The sequence below is a fragment of the Podarcis melisellensis genome (genome assembly GCF_964234715.1).
Source record: "Podarcis melisellensis genome assembly, chromosome: 4".
NCBI lineage: Eukaryota > Metazoa > Chordata > Lepidosauria > Squamata > Lacertidae > Podarcis > Podarcis melisellensis.
This window is the reverse complement of record NC_138531.1, coordinates 38844420-38870464: the sequence shown is the minus strand read 5'-3', so window position 1 is coordinate 38870464 and position 26045 is coordinate 38844420. Positions and strand designations below refer to the sequence as shown.

The 26045-nt window shown below is 41.0% G+C and overlaps 1 protein-coding gene and 1 long non-coding RNA gene across 2 annotated transcripts in view; one reads left to right on the top strand and one right to left on the bottom strand.

Annotated features, from left to right (window-relative positions):
* The window catches only part of LOC309368003, a 371432-nt gene extending 353743 nt beyond the window's left edge, over window positions 1–17689 (top strand). The window contains exon 3 of the long non-coding RNA XR_014167473.1: window positions 17671–17689. This is a non-coding gene — a long non-coding RNA (uncharacterized lncRNA). The remainder of the gene's footprint in view (window positions 1–17670) is intronic.
* EGFL6 (EGF like domain multiple 6) overlaps window positions 1–26045 on the bottom strand; it is a 48490-nt gene that overhangs the window by 9125 nt on the left and 13320 nt on the right. Inside the window, exons 4-10 of the mRNA XM_081907622.1 lie at window positions 23772–23884; window positions 17866–17958; window positions 12961–13080; window positions 9981–10100; window positions 7601–7735; window positions 6209–6331; window positions 2525–2869 (exon numbers count right to left, since the gene is read on the bottom strand). Of these exons, the coding sequence (XP_081763748.1) occupies window positions 2525–2869; window positions 6209–6331; window positions 7601–7735; window positions 9981–10100; window positions 12961–13080; window positions 17866–17958; window positions 23772–23884 (1049 nt within the window). The remainder of the gene's footprint in view (window positions 1–2524; window positions 2870–6208; window positions 6332–7600; window positions 7736–9980; window positions 10101–12960; window positions 13081–17865; window positions 17959–23771; window positions 23885–26045) is intronic.

Here is a 26045-nt window from a genome sequence, read left to right as displayed (position 1 = left end):
TCATCCCTAAACAATCCAGATTCTCAAACCGGGGTTGAAGCAGCTTTCTACAAACTATAGTTAAAATGAACCACAAGGTGTGGTTAATCTAAAACAAAAGTAAAAACTTCCAAAATTCTCCTCACAGCTTCACCAAAATTCAGCTCCTTCTTATGTCACAAAACCATGAGGAGACTAGCCTGGTTCAGATGTGACTCTAAACTATGGCTTAACATTAGGTGCTCAAGCTTTGGATTCACAAGTATCCTTCACCTTTATCTTTTGGTGCAGTCATGACTCATCTAATCTAATCAGAGTTTGGGGGACTCTGGCTGATTTTTACTGAGCAGGCCAGGATCATGTGCCAATTTAGACAAGCCTTCTTCAACCTGATGTCTTCCAGATTTTTTGGATTACAGCTCCCATCAGCTTCAGCCAGAATAGCCTGGCCAACAGGAGCTGAACAGTATTCTAAAACATCTAGAGCAGTGTTTTCCAAACTTGGTTCTCCAGCTGTTTTTGGACTACAGTTCCCATCATCCCAGACCACTACCCTGTTAGTTCAGGATGATGGGAGTTGTAGTCCAAAAATAGTTGGAGACCCAAGTTTAAGAAACACTGATCTAGAGGGTTTCAGGTTGTGGAAAGCTAGTTTAAACTAAGCAGGTTTCCCACATTTGAATACAAGGGACTGTCAGTTACTTTAAAAGTGGAAGAGAAAGCTTCTGATCTTCTCTTCATGGCCATACCAGAGGAGGACGAAGATGAGAAGCTGTAGCATATGAACCTGACGCTTTTGCATGTACTGCAAACCATAGCATATCCAAAAGAGCCACTCTATGACATGCTGTTGGAGGAGAACCGAGCAAAAATAAATGTTCTTGATCCCCCTTCCCTGCTTGGTATATGTCAACAAAGAAACATATTGCAATCGCTGAGAAATCATTAAATATCTTATTGTCTGCCTAGTTTTGATAAATGAGGATCATAAGTTTATCCTGGTCCAATCAACATGCAAAGTCAATCAACAAATATTTGAAAACAGCGAAGGCATGTATTGTAAACTGTTTCCTTATTTGTTTAAGCTAACTATGCTCTAAAGCACCAACACTAAAAGGATTTTAAAGGCCGCGATTCAAACAATCTCATTTATCCAGATTGTGTTTTGTTATAGTGATGTGGGCATTTGGATGTTTTCAAGCAAAAGAAATATAATTAGTATAGACAGAAAGAAAAACAGTTTGTGCATCACAAAAACAAAACAGCTGATTCTATGCCAAACAAGGTTCACTTTTAAAAAAAACCCACCACACACATATGAATAAAATGGCAAGTTGAAATCCTGAGGATTTAAGTGAAATAAGGGTGGGCTTGCATGACAGATTGTCATGGCCACTGATTTAGTGCTTTCCAACTAAACTAGAAGCAAAGGAAGTGTTTTGAGAAAAGATACACACATCTTCCTTTCAAGGACAGCCCCAAGTTTACACGTGGAAGCCAACCATGCAGTTTGCATAGCCAATTCAGGTCCTGCAAACCTGGTTTCTCTTCCTGATCTACTGCATGCACGAGTGGGGGTAGCAGGACAGACTGGTATCCATATGTTTGCACTGAGGGCTTAGATGCACACTGCATGCATGCCTCATTCCATCTGCAGAGCCTGTATAGCAGGGGTGGGCAATGTCTGGTCTACAGTGCTGAGGGATAAGAAGTGAGAGGCAGTTTGGAATGCTAGGTGCTGGTGTCTTGTAGGAGAGCCAGTGGAAGACTCTAGGATAGGACAGGAAAAACATACCTGCATGTAATAGGTCCGTAAAGGTTGAAACAGGGGCTTTAACAAAAGTCTTCAGTTATAGTGGGCAAGGGCAATCAGGCAAGATACTTTTGATAAGGCTCCTCAAAGCTATCTTGGTTTAGTAGTGTAAAATAAGCCAGATTTAAGTAACAAAACATATACCAATTTAAAGAAACAGCACTATACCACAGTAACCACACGAACGTGTGCACTATATAATCTTGTAATAAATAAGCATGAATGTATTTGTCAACTATAGCAGCTATGGCTGAAATTCAACATACCACTAAGTGGGGTATGTGTGGGGGAATGAGATCTGCTCACAACAATGTGACTTTTCCCTTCTTTCCTCCCCTGCAAGCCCCATACCGTGTTCTAGGTTTTCCCCCACCCCAATCCTCCAGAGAAGATTTATGGGGCACAGAGAGGCATATGAGGGCAGAGAGGTGGAGAGTCTCATTGTGTGAGTGGAATTCTGTGTCAGCACACAACAACTCAGTTGAATCCCACCCTATATTGGAATGACTTTGTTTCACTCCTATATCCCACGGTTATCAGGGTTCTTGGTAAGTTAAGGTAAGTGAATTTAAATGGTAGCATTAAATGGTGGAGTAGAAATTGGGTTTTGTTGATAAAACAAGAAACAAGAAAAAAAACCTCATTGCACCACAGAAGGTAATAACTGCTTCTCAAAATTCAACATCATCTTAGACATTGGGGTGGGTGGGGGGAATTAAAGGTGAAACTTACAAAATACATCTCCTCGAAGTTTCTTCTCATGACCAGTTTGGTTTTCAAGGTCTTCCCTTTCTCCTCCTTTCTCAACTTCCTCTTCCTCTTGTATTTTCCCTTCTCTTCTGACATCTTCAGTACTTTCCCCCTGTTCACCATAGGCACCTTCTGTGTGCACACCGTCTTCGTAGTCTAACGGTCTTACGTGAACTTTAGAAGCTGGGGTCACAGGCGGTTCTGGGATCACATTTTTTATGTCTCCATGCTTTTTCACACTGTTTTTGTGCACAAGCAGCTTCTTGAGCTTCTCTTTGGCAACTCCAGAGATTCTGGGAATGTCTTTCACATAGTTTTCATGAATAACTGAGCAGGGGATGGGGTAGAGAACCAAGAAAACACAAAATATGCTTGACTTAGCTTACACTTTAAGGGTTTTAGGTTTTTGCAGAATATTAGTGCTTCTCAACATGATGAAACACCAGTTGGCAATGTTAAAAATGTATTTGAAGTACAATAAATTCAAAGCAATGTATATTATCTGTAAAGATGTCTCTATGTAGAGCCATGAGTATACAGAGTAGAAGACCTGGGCAGCAGTGAATGTTTTCTTTGTCAATCCTATTAAAAAGGTAAGTGACTATTTCTTAGTTTTGTGCCTGACCACTGGGCCGGAATAACTTGTCAGCAACAAGTCAAACACAATTCATCAACATGTATTGTGGTCAGCCAGGTGTCAAGCACCATAGAGCTCAAATCAGTCACAAAGGAAAATAACAAATTCTGCGGAGTATTCCCAGCAGTTGCTCTTCCCTACCAGGAACCTGCCAACTGTCACGAGAAAGCAAGGACCACCGTCCATGGGGATAAATGGGAATAGCTAAGGATAGCTGCTTCCAATTATGTCTCCCAGAGGACAAAGTAAGCTTTGGGAACAATCCTTAGCTACTACAGGTGTATGGATCAGTCTTATTTCTGGTCCATATCATTTTTGCATTTGTCCACTCTTTAGGTCCATTCTGTCATGGTTCCACTGTAAGCCGTGCAGTTTAAAAATCTGCAGGAAAACTGGCATTAAAAAGAAATAAATCAAAACATGCATTTCCAAACACATTTTATCTTGATGCATGTACTTCTAGATACATTTTTATGTTTTTTGAGATAAGAACTGTCGCAGCATTCAGAGAAGCATGAAACCTGTTGGAAAGCAACATTCCAATCTGCTCATTAGTTAAAGAGGTGCAAATCAGGCCAGTTCATATCAGAATTTACAAGCAGTGAATTCCTCAACCATCCCTACTAGCTACCTTTGCCTGTAATAGCATCCAGAAGGCATTCCACCAGTACAGATTTGATTCACTAAGAGGTTAAGATGAGAATCAGCTCTGAGTCTATATGGCTCTGGAATCTCTGGATAACATTCACACTGGCCTGAATCCCCAAGATCTTGCAATGAAGTTCTTTGTACTAGAATGACATCCAAGCTAGTGAGAAAAGCAATGCTTTGTGACTTAAACATCTATGTTGACAAAACAGGGAAAGACCATTAAATGAAGCTGAAAAGACAAATATATAGTTATTCCAGCGGCTGACAGATTTGACCTTATGCCATATTTTTAACTTTGTGTGCTTAAAGAAGAAGCCAGATAGTTTCTGCACAGCAAGACATGTCCTTTCTGCTCATGATTAATGTCTGTGACCCATCTGTTCAGGGAAAAATATGATTTCACCATAATTGTAATTCATGGGAATAAAATAGAAAATGTGATATTTCACATAGGCTCATTTGGGTTTAAATAGTAGCAGTTGGAAAAGATTGAGGGCACAAGGAGAAGGGGACAACAGAGGACGAGATGGTTGGACAGTGTTCTTGAAGCTACCAGTATGAGTTTGACCAAACTGTGGGAGGCACTGGAAGACAGGAGAGTGCCTGGCGTGCTCTGGTCCATGGGGTTACGAAGAGTCGGACATGACTAAACAACAAAAGTAGCAGTAGTATGGGGAGATAACCTGCTACAAACCTATATCATATTTCATATGTATTACTAAAGAGAGATAACATTGAGAATATTTGTCTAACATACTTGGTTAGATAATTTCTTCCCAATCAACCAGGACAGAAACAAAAGAAGGATGTTCTGTTTCGTTGGCACATATTGTAACAGCATTCAGTCTTAACAAGTTAGAAACTGCAAAGTTAGAAACAACATTGCAGTTTCAATCTTTCCTATGAACAATATTTCCTGGTTAGTTTTGCCCAGATGCCTCCATTTCAGAGTTTTGTTAAAAGATGTACACTGTGAAATTTAACCGACATGGTTCACTGAAATCTTTATTCAGGGTACAGCAAGGAAAAATTGACTGGAAACCCCCAATTCCCTACAAATTTCCTCTCAGAAATAAGAAAGGCAAACCGCATGCGTTTTAATAAACAGTCTGCAGAGGTTTTCAAGACAGAATGACTGCCCAGCAAACCAGAACATCTGCTTGCACTTCTTGCTTTGAAGTCTTTCTATAAGTAATGAAATATTCTTACTGCGCAGCAAAGTTGTTCTGGCTTTGGGAAATCAAGGGAGCACGACATGGTGCTCAGTTTGGGGGATTGGATGCACTCATCTAGGACATCCAATCCCTGCAGGTCCACTCATGTCAGATTCCTCAGCCAGATCCAGACAACACTGAAGATGCCACAGTTCATAGGCTGAAACCAATGTTCAATATGTTCACGGTCCTCACCCCACCCCCACCAAATCAGCTTTTTTTCACCTTGGGTTCTAGCAGGGTAAATCAGTTTGACACGGTAAAAATGTTTGTTCCTCAGGCAAACACGTAAGCCATGTCTAGACTGAACTATGGAAAGGTATGTCAAATGAGGTGGAAAGAGCTAATATTCACACTGTAATCACAATCCCCCTTTAGGTGGGATTAAATTTCCACAGTGTGCATCGTTATATCAGTGTTTAGTATACAGTATTCAATGAAACCGAAAGCACGACTTAAGACACTGAGGAAATTCTCCAAAAACATTTGTTTTGTGAGAAATATGGGTCTCTACGTTGCACCAGACTGGAGAAAGCACAGCAACATGGGATAAAATCACCCCACCACCTTCTGCCCTGGCCAATGTAAGTGGCAGAACTTACACCTTCTTCCCTAGTGAGGAAGGGGACATTTTGTAGTTCACCTCAGGTGGTGAAATGTCTTGGGCTGGCCTGTACTTGGAAAGTTAACAAGAACTGAAGACACATTTCCATGGTGAAAGTGCAAGGCTTGTTCTTATTTCACAGTAAATACAAAAGAAAGAAATGCACTTTTGCCTGCTCCCCCCTGATTTCCTAAAGCCAGAACAACAAAACAGAGCAACAAATATAAAATAAGTTGAACCTATGCAACTACATGAAGATTGTGGTCATGTTCACCTTCGCAGAGTATCAAGTATCTCTACCTCCTGCCCCAACCTCAAATTCCCCACTTTACCAGGATTTCTGGTCATTTGTTTATTAAATTTCTAGACCAACTGTCAGAAAAGAAAAGAACATAAAAGAGAAATTTAATGAGGCCCCTTGACTAGATTCCTGATAGCAGTCAGCAGTTCACAGGATCTTATAGGAAACAAAAAGAAATAGTACATTCTGAAAATGTCCCAACTTCCCATCATTTGAGAAAGGTGTTAGAATAAATCAATGACGCTTCTCTTGCACTTACCAGAGCATTCATATCCATTGCCTCTGTAGCCTGGTTTACATTTGCACTTGAAGGATCCCTGTGTATTGAGGCACTCTGCATGGAAGTTACACTTAGGTATGGTTGTAGTACATTCATTTATATCTAGAAGAATGGGGGGGGGCAGGCAAGAGAAAACAAATAACTGAAGATAGAGAGAAGTCAGAGATTTAAAACAAATTAAACATTATTTTCATGCTGAGAAAAGCTGCACCTGTTTAATTCCTGCCTGTCATGCAAGCACAGGAATCGTATCAGAAGAAAATGTTGGCAAGCCTCTTTGTAAGTGCTATGGTTAAAGACTGCATTTGTCAATGAATATAAAGAAGGAGGGGATCTTAACAATAAATGAGTATTAATTCAAAAATTCTATTTGAACAAACTGCCCATTTATTGTCTTTCTCTGGTTTACAGCACTCTGGGAACTGGAGCTAGACCGTTAATAAGCATTTGGTCAAAAACTAGTAGGCAGGGGGCAGAGTATTCCTAAACAAACTTTTTTTAAAAAAATTGCAAACTTTATTGTGTTTTTTAAAAAAATAATAATTACAAAGCATAAAGTGTTGTCTGCGAGGACAAATGCATGTACAGATGTTAAGTCTTGTATGCAGTCATCCACATGGCATCAAAACAGACTTGGAAACTATTTTTCATTAGAAATTAAGCTCACATCCATGGGGCAAACAAATGTTTAGATTCCCTAAACTTGATCGTTCATTGATGTTACTCTCTCCTTTGACATTCTAAGCTACACTACAAAGAAATGCTCTATCATTCCTTCAGGTGGCGAGTACCACCAAGTTTGTAGCCAAAACAAGGCCAATGAGAAACAAGAGATATCAGGTTGGAGGAATTCCCAAGGTTTGCAGACGTACAACAATTTTTTTAAAAAAACCAAACCTAAGAAGCCAACACACCCCAAAGTGCCACAAGGATGCACTTTACTGAGTAGCCTCTCAATGTGGAGTGATAGCTGAAAACATAAAACTGGAATATTGGGTGCAGGAATCAGGGAATGGAATGTTCTGCTTGGCGGGAAAGAGTGGTGGAAACTCTGAAGGAGAGTGCTCTTTTGAGGAGAGAGGATACACTGTAATATTGTGTTATAGGTTCCACATATCAGTCTAGAAAGAGAATATATAAAGAGAAGTGTTTATTTTTATTTATTTGCCACTAGGTAGTAGAGACTCAATAAAGTCCCAAAAGTGGTCGAAAAGTGGTTTCCAGGGCATTAGTTTATACAAGCACAAGCAAAATTTACACTACAGTTCAAAAACACAGCAAAATCAGCCATGTTTATGAGAAAAGGAAAATATGTGCATGTATGTGCATGTGTACATACACACGAGAGGAAAACTAGAATCTAATTCTTACCTACACAGTCATATCGGCCACTCACATATTTCAGCTCGTATCCAATTTGACACTTGCAATAGTAACTTCCAAATGTGTTGACACATCTGCGGTTGAAAGAGCAAACAGCTTTCCCACTGGAGCATTCATTAATATCTAAGATATTAAAATGAAATCTGATAAGGTCAAGGAAAAGGTATCAGGATAAAGGTGGTTAAACAAACCCTTAATGGTCACATCTGCAAATAAAATGACTAATGCTGAAATGATATGTCCCATACTAGAGAGGTGCAAAATCCATCTCTGGAATCCAGCTTGACTTTTTATCATCCCAATTAAAGCCTACCAATTTCTGATGAAATCCACCTAGTCCTTCTGCATAGTTGCCATCCATAATATGTCCCCTGATGCTCCACCTGTATGTATGCCACTCTAAGCCATACATAGCTAGACACCAGCGTAAGCATGAGGATTTCAACAAATCCTCACCTGTCCGCAAGACCCATTTTTTGTTCCAAATTCTGTCTTAGATGGAAGTCAGCAACAGCCCTAAATTATTGCCTAAGATCTCTGAACCTCTTTCTTAGGCTGTGTAAATAATGTTAGGTATTACCAGGCCAGTTGGTTAGGATTGATTTCTGGAAAGTCAATGAGTAGTTAAGACTCAGAGCTGACACATCACATACCAAGAAAAATATATGTCCACTGTTCTGATACCCAGCTTATGATCTGAAGGCATGCAATAGCATAGCAACTTTGTTGAAGCAAGTTTGGCCCATACCTGGGAACTCCACTGTATGCCTCCTTCAGTTCAATCAAAGAAGAAAGGTGGGATATACATATAATAAATAAATATCCAACAGGTGCATGCCTATTTTATTAAAATTACAGGAGCTGAACTCTCAGCAAAAGTCATTGATCTCACTGATTTATGCAGCAAATGTTCAAAGCTTTCTAGTCCCTAGTAAATTTAGGTTATGTATTAAATTCCTATCCTATGCTTCATTCAAGTTTCTCAGAACAGAAGTGTTTGGGACCCTGACAAGTCCTTCCCCCGTTCTATTTTACTCTCATCCCTCTTGCTTGAAAGAACTACCCTCTTCTCCTCGTCTCAAGACAGAAACAGCTTGTATCAGTGCTTGAATGGGCACAAAAAAGTACAAAGGAATTTACACTCTGTTCACATGGACGCCTGGCTATAATTCCCGCCTTCTATAAATACATGCATTATGGATAAACGATTGCAATATACAACAGAAAGTTACAAACCTCAGATGTCTATAATTATTTTTAAAGTGCAGTCCTTAATTTGGAATCATCAACTCCCAACCAGATAGGATTATTTTTCTTGCTCCAAGTATAGTGAAGTATTTTATAAATAAAGAAAATGCAAACATAAACAACTAACATGAGTGCATGAGGAACTTGGCTGTTAGATTTCAACTGTGTTTCCTGATTTTATGCTGTGGACAAAAGCCTCAAATAAACATTAATTAAACGATGGGAGGATGACAGGGGCAGTAATAATCCCATTTATACAGACAAATTTGGGAGAAGAGGAGCAGTGTTTCCTTCTGTGGCATGTTTCTTGTTTAACAACTGAGCCAAGAATCCATAAGGGTTCATTCTATAGTGCCTAAAAATACTCTTATGTCATGAAATCCATGACAAAAGTAGCAGGCTTTTGCAGAGCTATGCTTCCAGTTTGATGTGTTTAATGAATAGGCTGCTTGAAAGGTTATGAGTGACTGTAATCACAGCTAAGAGTTCATTTCAATCAATTTTACAATGAATGATTTTAGAGTGTTGTATGTACTGTACTTTGTACTGTTTTATTTTTGTTAGCCGCCCTGAGCCCGGCTTTGGCTGGGGAGGGCGGGATATAAATAAAATTTATTATTATTATTATTATTATTATTATTATTATTATTATTATTATTATTATTATTATTTCCTGTGCTTGTCAAGATTCACCTAGGTTCTAAAAGATCCCTAGAGTCCATTGGGATGAGGAAGTATCCCCTTTCCAAAAGAATAAAACCTCCAAACTGTTACTTCTGGGGCTTCTCACATAGCCACAGTTGGAGAGTAGATATATTAGATGTCTAAAAACATGAAGAAAAACTTGTTTTTAGGGACTTTCAAAAACCCACCAAACTCTGCAGGCAGTTCCAGACCATCTGTTTATTCATCACGATTTGTTTGTGTGAAAGTCAGACAGTGCTGCCTCAAAGCTCACCTGCAGGAGTGGGGACAGATAAGGACCTGCCCCACCAAGCCAAAAAGTTTACTCGCTCTTGCTCTAAAAGTATAGCCATTCTATAGTGTTCAGCAAACACAGGCCGGATTCTTGGAATGGTTGTGCTAATGACAGCAAGAGCATAAACAGATGCTGATGTACCTATGCATGTTTTTCCATTTGACGCTAACTGAAGTCCGCTCGATGGACACAAGCATCGCACGTCATCTTTCACTTCTTCACAGCCATATTGACAATTTACCATAGCGCAGCTCCTGGAATCTTGAAAAACATGTTACTTGACAAAGCCATAGGTAAAACTGCATAAGAGGATTTGTTTCATTAACAGATGATAATGATCTTAAAATCTCTTCCCTAAGAGCATTAATGCACCGGCATGCAAAAAAGAAGGAGGAACATGAGCACATACCTTATCTATTTGGCTACTGCTATTCCCACTGCCAAATAGACACGAGCCTCTGATTTAAAAAGTGGTTTGTCTCTTTGGCAGTGGGAACCACTGTGGCAAAACCATACTGCCAGTTTTAAAAACAGCTAAATGGGTTGCTGTTCCATTTCACAGGGCACAGTTCAATGTAATACTAGCGATCTGTGGAGCTCTAAATTGGTTGGGACCTGAAGGACCATGTCTACCACATGAGACTGCATGAACCTTACGTTCTTCATCGTATGCCCCAGGTTAGGCACCTGAGCTTAGGCAGGTGGTGACTGGTGAGAGGGCCTTTTCAGTTGTGGCACCTGTAATATAAAACAGCCTTTCCTTGGTAAGCTTGCCTAATGCTGATCTTGTTTAAATTTTACCCAAGCATTCCAGCATCATTGCTGTTTTCTTAAAAAAACCAACCTATGGTTTGATCTATATAACAGCTTCTTCAATTATTTCTGCATTCTAACTTAACATTTTATGTGTATATTGGTTTAAATGTTTTAATATGTATCCTACCCTGGGAGTTTTGACGGGCACTATGGAAATGCACTAGATAAACAAATAAATAAGCCAGCAAATAACACGCAATCCTAATAAGGCTGGAGACCAGCAGATGCACCACTGCATTCAAAGTCCTCCCAGCTTGCTCCAGCCAGGACAGAAGATGGGGGGCAGGTGGGGCAGAAGGTGGGTTGCTGCTGTTGTTGTTAGATATGCCAGCTCTATGTGAGGGGTTGAGTGACTGTAGCTCTTGGGGTACCCCCAGGTCTTGGATTCAGCTGAACCAAAGCCTCCAGCACCTTGCCTGGAAGTGTCCCATTTTGGGTCTGCAAGGGGAAGAACCAGCAGCAGCAGCATCACACCACTTAATTAAAGCTGGAAAAGCTACCCCCACCCCACCCCAAAAGCTCCTTTCCATTGGCAGAGACCAGCCTTCACACCATCCTAATGTACACACTAGCCACCAATATGAGGGGTGAGTATGATTGCACTAAAAGGCTCCAGTTACATATGTGCATCTTCCCTTTTTATATTACAGCCATTAAATAGGTTTATCTGGATATCATCTGCAAGGCTTCCGTGACAACTTAGCTGCCTGCTTTTCCCCCTTCTACTCTAAACTGTTCTGTAGCTCGGAAACCACACCTGACAACTCATAAGGAAGAATTGCTTCTAGGTATTTATATTTTGCTTTTCAATCTGCCAGCTGCAAGAAAAAGAGTTAGCCCTTATAAAAGGGCAACAAAACCACTAGAATCTTTCTCCTTTTTACTGCTAATACTTCCAAACTAGTAAATTGTACATTTTCATTTATTTATCTCTTTGGGCAGTTTCAACATTGCCTTCAGAGAAAATGATCTGGTTAGAAACTTGTCCTTTACCCCTTTCTAAATTAACACCGTCCCGCCGGGAAAGCTCCCTTTCTCAAGGGGATTTGTAAGTGTGAAATGAAAATCTCTGCAACAGAAACCTTTGAAAATGTGTCCATAAATCCAAGTCCTCTTTTAAAAGCTCTACTCCAATTTCAGATGTGGTTCCTTCTGATTTATCTACACGCAGTAAAAAAAATGGGCAGAGCTAAAAAAAAGAAAGAAATGCCCCACTACTGGTTCCTAAGGGGTGCAACAAAAAAAAAACCCACTAATTTGCTGAAGTTTAAAATGCTCCCCAAACTAAACGAGATCTATGTCTCTATATAGTTTTAGGTGTAAACCAGGCTCAGCATATCCTTTAACGCTAATTGCACTGGAGCACTGAAAGATTCCTATGATATTGTTGCACAGCACCCCAATCTCCTGGGGTTCCAGGTGCTTACCAGGGTTCGTGTTTCCTTCTGAATGAGGCACAGTGGAGACCATGATGTCTTTAAGATGTATGGTTTATTTACACATATATACAATCTGAACCTATGATTGAGGGGACCACAGCATGAACACCCCAAGAGGTTCTGCTTCTCCCATAGTCGCAGCCTTGGATTCCAGCCAGGGCCGGATTTAGGTTTGATGAGGCCCTAAGCTACTGAAGGCAATGGGGCCCTTTATATGTCCAGCTGTCAACAACAAATTGTCACTGTTTTTGTGTTGAATATATGCTATATGGTAATTTGTGGACCTACACAACACAAAACACTGTTGCTGTATGTAGGTTTTATTTTATTTCTTTTTTATTTTGGAAATACATCCAGGTTTTTTTCCTTTAATTTTTTCGAGGGGCCCCCAAGAGAGTGGGGCCCTAAACTATAGCTTGTTTAGCTTATACATAAATCAGGCACCGATTCCAGCAGAAATCAAGCATGTCTTCCGCCTGCTTCTTTGCTTCTAGCTCAACACCACTCTACTTTCTGCTCTCCACTCTGCCTTTGTCCTTTTAACTATCACCCAGTTGAGGGAGGGGACCCACCTGGTAGGGGACACACCCATTTGCCCTCTGGCCCCAAGCCACTTCCTTTGTTCCCTTAATGTCCCATTACATCACCAGGAAGCTAGTCTGGCTTATACTGTACTTTAACAGTTGCTGGATCCAAGGGTTAGAAGGGTCTCGGCATACGGCCTACTCCCCACCACCACCAACTCGTAACAGTATAAATTAACCAGCTGCTTCATACTATAAGGCACAGGTTATTTCATGATTAGTTACAATATGGACTTGACTCCCATCTCACGTGCTGCATCTTGTGTAATATCCGTCACTTACTTGCGCATGTGCCGTCGGGCATGAGCATGTACCCATTGAGACAATAGCACTTGTAGCTGCCATGCGTGTTCATACATCTGTGCTCGCAAGGACGTGGCTTCAATCCGCATTCGTTGATATCTGCAGAAATAATTGGGGGTGGGGGTGGGAATGAGTTTGTAGATCTTTGGAAGAAAACAAAATAGCTTACTGCAGTTGCTATTTTACGGCTTAAATTCCCATATGGAGAAAATGTCTCCAGGATTCAAGTGAGCCAGATTCTTTAAAGAAAGAATTCAGCAGACCATCTGCTGGGCTGTGTGCTGGGAGCACTAGCAGGAAGTTCCCCCTGCACCTGACAGAATCTGGGGAAGTGTCTCACACCAGGAGATAGATTGTACTGTGAAGGGAGGAAAGAAAACAGCTGCTACACTGTTGTGTATATGCTGAATGGCCACATAGTCTTGTCTCCACAGCTCAGAGGTTCTCAGTTAGGTATGGTAAATATCTATACAGTGGTACCTCAGGTTACATACGCTTCAGGTTACAGACTCCGCTAACCCAAAAATATTACCTTAGGTTAAGAACTTTGCTTCAGGATGAGAACAGAAATCGCGTGGCAGCAATGGGAGGCCCCATTACCTAAAGTGGCGCTTCAGGTTAAGAACAGTTTCAGGTTAAGAACAGACCTCCGGAACGAATTAAGTACGTAACCAGAGGTACCACTGTAACTGAAAACAAGAAATGTAAATTTCTTTTACAAGCAAACAAGTTAGTTCGTTTACCTGGCTGTGGCTGGATGATTTATTAAGCCATTGTAAATCAATGATTTAAAGCCAAGCTTGAAGCATCAATTTTATATCATTGATCTAAATCAACTTTTCTGTTTTGAAGTTCATATACTTCCTGAATAGGCAGGCATACTGCCTTGCTACTAGAACAATGAAAATGCTTATCGTCTGCTTTCCAGTGGCCTTTACTATTGATCTTAACCAGTCAGTTATATTTCCTCGTGGTTTTCTTTTATGTAGAAAAAGCAGTCTTTAATTCAATCTGATGGACACATTGACAGGATTCAATTTTCAGAGATTACAAATGCTTTTATTTGTTTTCCTTTCATGTTTTGTTTTTTTTAAAACAGAGAGAATTGTTTTAAAAATTCTTTTCAAATCTGTAACGACAAACTGCCATGAAGAAATGCCAGCTTGCCAGTTTTAAATACTTGGCAAATTTGGAGGTCTAGGTTCACTCCTAAGCAAATTTCCATAACCTGAAAATAAATCTTCACAAAGCAGAAAAGTCCTAATGAGGGGCTGGGGTAGATGGCATTCATGGTGCCACCGCTACATTTGAAACAATGCCAGCTCATGCCAGCCAGGGTGGAATGTAGCACCAAAGGCAGTTTCCATTTTTTGCTGTGTGCAGGTTGGTGTAGCTGCAGAGCCTGAGAATTGAAGCCATGGGACTTTGGATAGAAAGCCACCTTCATCCTGCCACTCTTTGTTTCAGGGCTTTATGCACCAAACTCCTGGAAGGAGAACTCCCAGGCCAAGTGTGAAGCCTCTGTTACGACAGGCCCCAGCCACATTCATCACACCTCTCTGCTTGCAGAGACTAGTGGAGAGGAATTGACGTGCCTTCCTAACCCACATCCCCTAAGCCTTCATGAAGTTGAGGAGCTATTTTGACTGTTTTGACTTCCTACTTGGATGATGGAGGATATTTGCAGTCCCTGTACTACTGCCCATCGCAGAATCCACCTGCATGCTGAAAAAGTTTCCCCAAGACAGACAAAATAACTCAACGTTGTTTTACATGCAGCCTCTGCAAAACCACCACACAGCTCTGGCAATTGATGGCACTTATGTGTAGCCTCTGCATTAGAGTGGATAGACACTTCGGATAAGAAGACTTTTGATTGTTATTTCCACTGTAGAAAGTTCTGAGATGGCAAAACACAGCCTCTAGATATTGACTGGAAGATTTAAATAGCTCTTGCCCTAGGGAAACTGGAGAGGAAAGAAAAGAGCGAAGACAATTTGGCTGTGCACACACTAGGGTGTTAATGCACATGTGTGTAGCATGGATCCAATTTATCCATGCATACTTTGACACCCCCCCCAGCACTTTCCATTTAAATCTGTCTCAATGTTTCCTGTCCATACTAGTGGGTGGTGTTTTATGGGATGTATTCATGCTGAGTGACATTGTCCTCTCCCCTCAAGCTACTAATTCTGTGGCCTCCAGAAGTTGTGGAAACCTGAGCTCCATTGGGGGTACACACACAGGTATTAGCTTACCTGTGAGTGCACACCTTTTGTTTTAGAGAACTGTTTTGACTGTGGAATAACATAGTAATAAAGTTTCGCCAGAGCCAATGTTTCACAGTGGGCAAGACAGCAGCGTCATCTTTTTCCAAATTACACACTCATGCAAAATGGCAGTTTCAAAAATGAATATATATTTGTGTGTCCCACCCAGCACCACCAGGTAGAGAACCGGCAACCCACAAAGGAGTGTCTTGCCAGGGGAAGAATGGCTGGCAGGCAAAGACACAAAGTGCCTCCATTTTCCATAGCCTTGCTGCCTCCCAACACGGAAAGCTGTGGTGTGGCTCAGAAGAAGAACACGAGCTGCACATTTCACACACAAATACAAAACGGACAAGGCAGGACAGGGAGAGCAATTTGGGAGAAAGGGATTTGCAGGCGGTATTTCTGTTCCCCTTCCCCATCTGCTGTACCTGCGTGAGCCAATTTTATTTTTAATACAGCTGTTTTGCAGAAGAGCAGTTCAACAGAAAACAGCTGTTTAAACTTTTTTCCTCCTTCCCACTGCCAAGGAACCTTCAGCAACAACCAATTGTAATAGGCATGTGGCACCCTTTCCTTTGTGCTGATGGAGACAAAATGGATAGATAAAGCTCAAGCGATGAGCAAGTGGAAACAAAGGGTTAGGGTTAAAGGTAAAGGGTTAGGGTTAAAGGGACCCCTGACCATTAGGTCCAGTCATGACCAACTGGGGTTGCGACGCTCATCTCGCCTTATTGGCCGAGGGAGCCGGCGTACAGCTTCCGGGTCATGTGGCCAGCATGACTAAGCAGCTTCTGGCAAACAAGAGCAGCACATGGAAACGCCGTTTACCTTCCCGCTGGAGCGGTACCTATTTATCTACTTGCACTTTGACGTGCTTTCACTTGCACTTTGACCTGCTAGGTTGGCAGGAGCAGGGACCAAGCAACGGGAGCTCACCCCGTCGCGGGTTAGGGTTAGCACCCAGCAAAACATCACCACGTATGTTGAAAAGTCACACCCATACAATTCACTTCTGTGTACCCACACTCAGGGAACCTGAGATTTTACATTAGAACCCCCACCCACTCCCATCCCCAACTTATGCACGGATCAGAAACATCTGAATTAATTGACTGGAAATGTTAAGCTGTGGACAAAGATGAGGACAAAGAACAAACATGCACCTATGGGATGCCCTGAATCCAGTTTAAACTGCCGTGTGCGCACAAATGCATTGCCTAGTGTAAAAATCCATTGCAGGTAATGGGAGGCACATATAGCAGACACTGAGCTCGTTCATGTTCGCTCCACATTTCTAGGTATAGGTCCTGAATTGCCGTTTGCTCCAATTCAGCAGTCTAGCCAAGGTTAGTCACATGCTCATATTTCTCTCATCAAAATAAATGAAACTTAGAAGCCAAACTTTATGATATATTCAAGACCTATGATCAGACCTCTTGACATCCTTTCCTTTGATGAAAAGGAGATGAAGAAGATTGGAGCCATGGCACTGGGGGCATCTGGGCATTCGTGTGTCATTTCCTTCACTTTAACTGGTGCACAGAGCAGGGGACACACACACAGATATACATATTACAGTGGTACCTCGGGTTAAGTACTTAATTTGTTCTGGAGGTCCTTTCTTAACCTGAAACTGTTCTTAACCTGAAGCACCACTTTAGTTAATGGGGCCTCCCGCTGCCGCCACGCAATTTCTGTTCTCATCCTGAAGCAAAGTTCTTAACCTGAGGTACTAATTCTGGGTTAGCGGAGTCTGTAACCTGAAGCGTCTGTAACCTGAGGTACCACTGTATAAATTTCTCCCCCTACTTCACTTTGAATACCAGCTTCAGTCAAGGGATGACTTTAATCATGGAAACAGTGCAGAAGGCAAGTACAAAAGGCAGGCGCAGAGGATGACCATTTTCCCACAGCTGCTGTACTGATCCAAAAGTCACACTTCCTCCAGCAGCTGCTTTTAAGCACAGGGAAAAAAGACAAGGGGAGATTTGGCTCTTCTGCCTATGCTGTCACTTCTTTGCCTCCTGCCCGATAGTAAAACATGTAAATTTCATCAGGAAAAAACTAGCATACACCCTTCATGGGACACTCCAGTCATGCAGCTCCTGTAAAGCCAGAGTTCTTCTGAGCAGGCCGTCCGTTCCAGTCCAGCTTTAATGACATCAGACTCTGCTCCCTTATTCATGCAGCCTTGCAAGCCAGAGAGCAGCTTCTCCTAGCCCACGGAGAATGCATAGCTCAATACAGTAGTGGGATGCCAGAAGTGGTGTTGGGTTGAGTTGATTCCAAGATTCCTTAGCCTATAAGTTGTATTTCTTACACTTAGAAAGAGGCACCAGATGTTCTTATGAGAACACAATGTGCCTATTGTAGTTGCAGGAACCCAAATCACTGCAACTTCATACTCAAATTAAAGGAGTGTGTGTGTGTGTGTGTGTGTTGGGATGGGATGGAAGGAGGTCTTTGATCTAAATATAACAGAAATAACCCTTTGACCTTTCAAAGGGTCTCCCCGAAATGCAGGGATGCGCATCTCCTGAAGAATGTGCATGATGCTGCTGGAGAATAAAGGATGCAACAGCTTACAAGAAAAATGATAAATTGTACATACCTTGGCTGCAGGTTTTGCCTGTGAATCCAGGAAAGCATTTACATTTGTTTGGCATCATACATTCACCATATTTGCACCCGTGTTCACAAGTAGCTGTAGAAGGAGGAGAAGAGAAATAGGAAGTGAAAACGCAGAATAAAAATAGCCCAACTGGTATATTCTTCAGTATTATCGTTTTGGAAAACAGTGATAATAAGAAAAGGATTTAAGAACCAAAAGAGTTTGGATTTGGATTTGATATCCTGCTTTATCACTAGCCGAAGGAGTCTCAAAGTGGCTAACATTCTCCTTTCGCTTCCTCCCCCACAACAAACACTCTGTGAGGTGAGTGGGGCTGAGAGACTTCAGAGAAGTGTGACTGGCCCAAGGTCATCCAGCAGCTGCATGTGGAGGAGTGGAGATGCGAACCCGGATCACCAGATTACGAACCTACCGCTCTTAACCACTACACCACACTGGCTCTCCAAAAAGCAGAGTTTGTCTAATTCCTTTGTCTGAAAAATGTCCACATGTATTTAGAATCTGGGTAAGTTTTTTAAAAACAAAACAAAACCAAATGTACTCTGTACTTTAGAAAATCAAACCAACAGAAACTCACCCCAAGAACACTTGTAATTGTGTTATATATGATTTGTTCTTTGTAATATACCATTGTCTTTCCCCTACTTATTTTCTTTCCTGTTTACTATGGAATTTAATAAATGTTCTCCAGAAAATGTTTATTTCAACGTAATGTTGCTGATTTGATTTTGTTTCCAATCATTGCCAGATTTGCTTCAGGTTACTGTAGATCCAAATTCTTTCTGGAGTGACTTAATTTCCCCTGGAAATTATAGTGAGAGCTCAGGAGGAATAAAGAGGCTCACATTTGGACCTGAACACTTTTCCATATCACAATCTAATATACCACCCAAGCATCACAATGCCTGCTTGCCAAAAATCCTACTTTCTGAGAGTTTACAGCTATCTCTCCGAACAACTGAAGTCTTTTCACTTTTATTAGATTTTCTTCCTACAGGGTATGACTGGGTATGACTAACAGCAAAGTTAATGATGGCTTCCAATACCCATCCCCCCAAAAAAATTCCATGTCAATCTGAATTTCAATTAATCTGGTGCTTCAGCAGTGGTCTAGTGAAGTATTAGGCATTACATATACAATACACATTCAGATCAACTGGTGACCATGAGCAGTTTTTACTCTTACCTGTACTCAGTGCCTTTTTTCTAGAAAAACAGGTGCGGGTATTCATCATGAAGTTGTTATAGTAAGTGCCACACTTTTTAACAACAAAAAGAGGTGCCAGCATTGCCCAAAAAGTGGAAATTCATCACCAGAAAAGGGAGGGCACAGATATTTGCATATAACCTGCATGTGCTAATGTATATTTATGTCTGTAAATGTATAAATAATTACTGTAATTTTAGTAGCAGCTACTCTAGCAGGCTGCTTCAATTGGGAGAGGCGAGAAGCAGGGCTCATTCCATCAGCTCTGCTGAAAGACTCCATCAACGGCCTCCTTTCCCTGAACTGTGGATTGTTGCCATGCCAAGCACTACTGTTTTGACTTTAATGATTGGCACCTGAGTTTGCTCCTCCCCTTCCCCTCCACACCCCTTTTCACTGGGTGTTACCGTATATCTTTTAGACTGTTAAGCTTGTAGACAGAGACTATCTTGTTTTAACTCAGGGAACTTTAGCTGTTTTTGGACTGCAACTCCCATCATCTCTAGCTTGCAGGACCAGTGGTCAGGGATGATAGGAACTGTAGTTCAAAAATAGCCGGAGTCCCCAAGTTTGGGAAACCCTGTTTAACTGATTGTATGTAAGCTGCTCTGGTACACATGCTTTAAATAAATAATTTACTTGAAACAGAAATACATCTCACTGTAAGCACAGAAACCTGGGATCAGGTGACCTTTTCAGACAGCCACCCAGGTGATGTTATAATGGGTTAAATTAGTCCTTCAAATAAAGGGTGCCTTCCAACTGAGGACTGTCCTTCTATGCAAATACTTCCATGTGGACTTCTGACTGGAGAGCTTCACACTCCTCCTAAGCTGACTGCATGAGGGAGGGGCCACCTGGCCTTTGAGCGAATCACAAAATATGAAGTAGAGGTGGGATGATGAACTGGCCTTTGAACTTCTAGAAATTCATGCAGCTAATCCATCCACAAAAAGAGTAGGGACAGGCAAGTTTGAAGCACTTGCCTCAACTCTTTCAATGTCCAGCTCCTCACCCTGCAAAAAATTCCAGTCCCATGCTGCAGTTTCTCCCATAACATGCTCACATGCCCGGTGACACTTCTGCAGTCAAGGTTAAGTAAAATACGCACCATGTTTCTGTAACTCCTGTCCATATATTTAAATCTATAAGGCTATTGGTCGCAGAGTTTAGGTTTCCAGTCCACAGAATAAGAGTCTTCTACATGTGGAATTTAGTTTGTTTTTTAGCTGAATCGTAGAAGTCCTTGGCCACTGTTAAGAAGTTTCCAAACTTGACTGAATTTCAGAGTCTCCCAAAATGTTAATCTAAAATCTATTAGAAATCAATATCTGGCAATTTAAACCATCATTTGTTCCAAATGGTTTAATGATATTGTGCCAGCAGGAAAAAGATGTTTATTATAAAAAATCCTGACCAAAAGTAGTCTAATGAAAGGAACATTGTAATAAAGAAAAAACAACAGAGTCGTAACTTGATTCTCAAATGTAATCCATTCCGGAAGTCCGTTCGACTTCTGAAAACGTTCAAAAACCAAGGTTGGCTGCAGGAGCTTCCTGCACTCAATTGGAAGCTGTGGAAGCTGAGTCGAATGTTCGTGTTCCAAAGAACGTTCGAAAACCGGAACACTTACTTCCGGGTTTTTGGCGTTCGGGAGCCAAAACATACAAGTACCAAGGCGTTCGAGAACCAAGGTACATATGTTAAGATGCACATAACATCTGCATCTTAATTTATATATTCACCATATATAATGCAGGACTCAAACCAGATATCTGCCAAGAGAAGAATGTAAAGCTTTTGAAAAATGGATACTAGTCAAAGATATTCTATTGTTTTTTGGTGGGAAGCTCTCCTTGCTTTTTAAAAAAGAACTTCACATTATTATCCATTCTTAGCACACCATATACTCAAGCAGCTGAACTGGGGTTATACAAACAATACCAAAATTATTAATAAAGGACTTCTCTATTCAACAGATGGCAACGCTTTCAACTAGAGCTATTATCTGCAACATGCATTAATAAAGGTTCAAGGAGAAAAAGCTCTTTTGGCAGCTATTTTGATTGGACAACAGTCTGGTGAGCATATCAATTATGATGTGAACTTTTGTTCATCTGCCCCATATATTCAAAGCTAAGCTCATCAGGACAGCAGATGCAGCGTCTACGAAAGAGACGACTCCAAGAGTCAACATTTTATTAGTTCATTCAGCTTTGCCAGACTCCAGCTGGAGAAAGATTTCAACCTCTCCCTTGTGTTTTTACTATTTTTTTATTAAAATCTTAGAAGTCATTAAATATCCATAGGTTCTTCGTTGAAGTAATTCTCCAGAGGGCTGAAAACAACACAGATAATCCTCAGGTGCATTTGCATTAGGATGCTAGACAGTTAAAAATCTAGCAAATACTCCATTTAACATAAATACCTGAGGACAACATATGCCACTTAATCAAAAGCACCTGGCTATAAATACCTCTGCATGGCTTGCTTAAAGGTTGCATTTTCCCTGTAGTATTTTAATTTCTAACACTACAGCTTTGGGGTAAAAACTGAGCATGGAAATCCCATAGTGATCTTCTTAAAATAATAATAATAAAGAAGAGTAATAAGTGGAGCTCATGGGTGGAGCCCATAAAAGGTTCTTTTAAAATTTATTCTAAGGCATACAACTACTGCATATGTTCACAGGAATCCTAGCACCAAGCAATACTATACACATATCATACCAGGGCTCCACATATCCCAATGCAATCCAGACTACAACAGTACCAGAATTGGAAAATAACCTTTATGTCTCAAGAAAGTAAGCCAGACCAAAGACTACAGGTCAAAGCTCACATATTCACCACACAGCTGAGCATGATGGGGAAAACACATGGAATTCTTAAGGAAATAAGCCTGCTGGAAACACAGTTTCTTTCTTTCATCGAGCACAGAGAAGATGCTGAGGTCCTTCTTCATGAGCCTCCTCCATGTGAGGTCCGGTGGGCGGCTACATGAGAACAGGCCTTTTCTGTGGTGGCATCTTACTTGTGGAACGTTCTCTCCTGGCGCCTTTGCTACATATCTTTAGGCACTAAGCAAAAACATTCCTCTTCTCCCAGGCCTTGGCTAATTAAATAATCTTTGGCCTATTAAACTGGGGGGAGGGTGTTTTGGTTGTTTCTATGTTATCTAATTTGGTGTTTTAATAGTTTAAACCAGCCTGTGGCCATCGGATGAAAGGCAATACAAATCCATTCTTAAACCAAGGCGCACTTTCCCTAATTAGGCCTCCCGCTGCCAGTGCCCTTCCACCGTTCAGCTTCCGTTCTTGGACCAAGCTAAGCTTTGCAAACCCAGAACACTACTTCTGGTTTTGTGGAATTCATAAACCGAATAGTTCATAAACAGGACTGATCGTAAACCAAGGTACCACTGTATTGGAATTTAATTTAAGAAGATAATAATAATACTGGATCTGACATGAGATGAGCATTTCTGGCTCCACCTTCCTGACTGTTTAAGCAGTACTCCCTGCCACAACCATTTCTTTTCCCTAAGTGGGGTGAGGCTGCCAGGAAACACTAGGCTTGTCTTCAAATGGTGGTGTCACTGCACTCACTGCCTTCCTTCCTTCCTTCCTTCCTTCCTTCCTTCCTTCCTTCCTTCCTTCCTTCCTTCCTATCCACCTAGTGTGTCACCTATCCACCATCTTCAGTAGTACACAGGAGCCATTTTAAACTATGCCTGCATCACATGTGTGCAAAGCTAGTTCCACTAGGCCACATCTCCCTGGCAAACATGTGCAAATCAAAATGAATGAATGGAGTGTGGCTCTGGGTGTGAAGTGAAACAACTATGTTAGCAGCACTGAAGTGACCTCCCTGGAGTGAAAGCCTGGGCAGTGTGTATGCCAAAACGACAAGACCCCACTTTCAGCCTTACTGTTGTTGTCCAAATGAAAGCAGAGTATCTGTGGATGTGGGGGAAATCACCCAAGCCATTTTATTTGCTTGTCTTCTGGCTAGTTGGGCAACTCTATCCTAGGATAAAACTTTTTGTTTTATATTTTATTCTATTTGTGGACTTTACAAGTCACACCTTAGACTCCTCCAAGATATGTGGTTCATTTTGTGTAATAGCTGCAGCTCTTTTCTTCCATGAGCTACGTTTGTGAACTTGTTATGGAAAGAGCCCAGGGAATCAGGAATTTTGGCTACCCTGGAAAGTACAGCATCTGCCCAGGACTAATGGGAGGGAGGGTGGAAACAAGATGAAGCATTATACCACAAGTTAAAAATAATAATGCAGAAAATTGCATTTTTTTTCATATAGTAATTGTGATGCTATGTGTTATGGTAATTACTACAATAGTGCTGATATGATATGTATCAGTTAATGGACTGTTTTCTTCTCATCCTTGTATATAAATGGATAGATTATGGTATGTGGCATCTGTTAAATGATTAATAGTTGGTCTGTGCTGTACAGCAAATCAGTTAAAATGATCAGAATACTTTTTTTTCTTGCAACAGAACATTTTCACTTAACCCTGTCTTGTCATTTTAAACCCTCAAACAGCACTATGCAGCTTTCATTTCTTTATTTTCGAAACCACTGGCAGGAAGTAAAATCCACTCAAATTTAGGGATATATTTCTGGAGACAATGGAATGAAAGGTTGTTGCTATTACCTTCACAGTGCCCTTTGCTATTCCTTTTCCAGCCATAGCAGCAGTCAAGCTTAGAGCCATAGCGGCAGACTCCAGGTTGATTCATGGTTAGGAGCTGCCTACGACCTCGTGAGCTGTGCATAAAATAGAACAGATGAATTAACGGATCCCTTACAGCACCAGGACCTGGAAAGATGTTCCATTTCTCCATTGTGTAGGCTGGCCACACTGGTGTTCTGTTGAAGTAACTGAAATTAAACACTCCTGAAGCACCTTAATCACAAGTGTTATCTGCCTATGTGGTTCACTGCAGCAGAACTGACTTGCTCCCTCCAGCAAAAATACTGGTTATCTTCTTCTTCTTAGGCTTCTAAATCCCCTGCCCCTTTGCAAGGATTTCAGAGGGACAGGCATGAGGTTCTAAGGTGGCCTTCCATCTATGTCCTGCATATATATCCAAATTTCCTTAACTCCAAAGATTTACATCAGCTGCGTTAAGATGTACATCTCTGCCCTTACCAGCCAATGTTGCTGCTAGTTCTCAATTAAATAAACAGCAAATAAAAGCACAAAATCTAATGATTTTCCTCCAGTTCTAATTTGCTGAATTTGAAAGCACACAAAGACTTTTGGTGCACAGATGTAAGTTTTTAGCATCACACATTGAGCGTCAGCCTATGAAACCTACTAAGAAACCTAGATTCTGTGGTTATAAAATGATGTGACCTGTTTTTGCAGCCATTTCTGCCACCTTTGCAGTTAAATTCTGATATGAATCTATACATAGCAGCAAGAATAGTGTTCACATAAAACATTTTACCAAGAAAGTGCTGTTAAAAAAGTTTGTACATAAATAAAATAAGAGGCAAATTGCAAGGTGTCTGTGATTGATTCTCCTATGCTTTGGGGTTGTTTCTTTAAACCAGGAATAGGCAAACTCAGCCCTCCAGATGTTTTGGGACTACAACTCCCATGATACCTAGCTAACAGGACCAGTGGTCAGGGATGATGGGAATTGTAGTCCCAAAAACGTCTGGAGGGCTGAGTTTGCCTATGCCTGGTTTAAACCAAAGGCAACCCGAGCAGCTGTAAATCCTAGTAGACTTAACCCCTTTCCCTTCTGATCACTTTCCAGGTCAAATCTCCTTCAGCTGATTTTGGTTAAGGAAAAAAAATGAAGTGGAGAGAATCACAGAATTCCTTGTGACGTTTCCCTTGGCCTTCTCTCCATAGAATAGTTATGGACATCCAATTATGAACTTCCTATGAACTTTCATAAAGGTAAAACGAAACCATGGATTGTCTCTGGGGATAAACATGATTAATTCAGCCTTATGTGTAGTAGAGCTTCCTAGGGAAAGAAATATGAGAGAAATAAATTGTTTTGTTTTATTAAAAAAACTTTTTACATGGCTTGGTTAATAAGCCTGGATGGAGCTGATAGCAACAAGACAAATCCACTTAATCTTGATGTCATTCATTCCTAAACAGAGGCTATCGGGAACATTATTTTGTGGATTGTGTTACTATATAACTTTGCTATTAGCAGTGGGAAACGCAGAGTGAGAAAAACATGGTTCACTTCCTCCACTCCCCTGAAAAAAATTATCCTTACTATTTTCAAACTTAAATGATAAAGGTTAAATAGAAAAGCTGTATAGGTTTTAAATCCCACTATTATATTATACTTTGTGCTCTATGGTACTATTAAAAAATTGTTTATGTCATCATCATCAAAGAATCAACAGCTTCAGCCTATAATCTGAATCACCAGTGATATTCAGCATGGGATGTAGGAACATTGGACTTGCATCCAAATTGCTAACTCAAGCATACCCAGAGGCCTGTAGGATTTTAAGAACACACACACACACACACACACACACACACCTTGAACAGCAGGCGTTTATGCCACGTCATAGGATTTTTTTAAATTGTCACCTCAGTTTCAAAAGTGGTTTGCTATGTCAAGGGTGGGGGTATGTGTGGCTGCCAACTTGTATGAAGATATAGTTTGCTACTTCCTGGCCATTAAGTGTAGGAATTCTGCATGATGCCATGGCTGCCATCATAATTACAAGGAAGTCAGCAACAGTTTGACCCAGTGAGTCTTGTTTCCAAATAAACACGGTGCTATTTTTCTCAAAAAAAGAAGTGCCAGAAGTCACATTGAACAACCTCCCTCTTTCTCTTAGAATGGCAATTGCACCCACCTGAGAGGTGCCAGGACTAAGTTCTGGCAAGTTCCAGCTAAAAAAACTACATTCATGATTGGGCTGTCTTTTTAAACTGGAA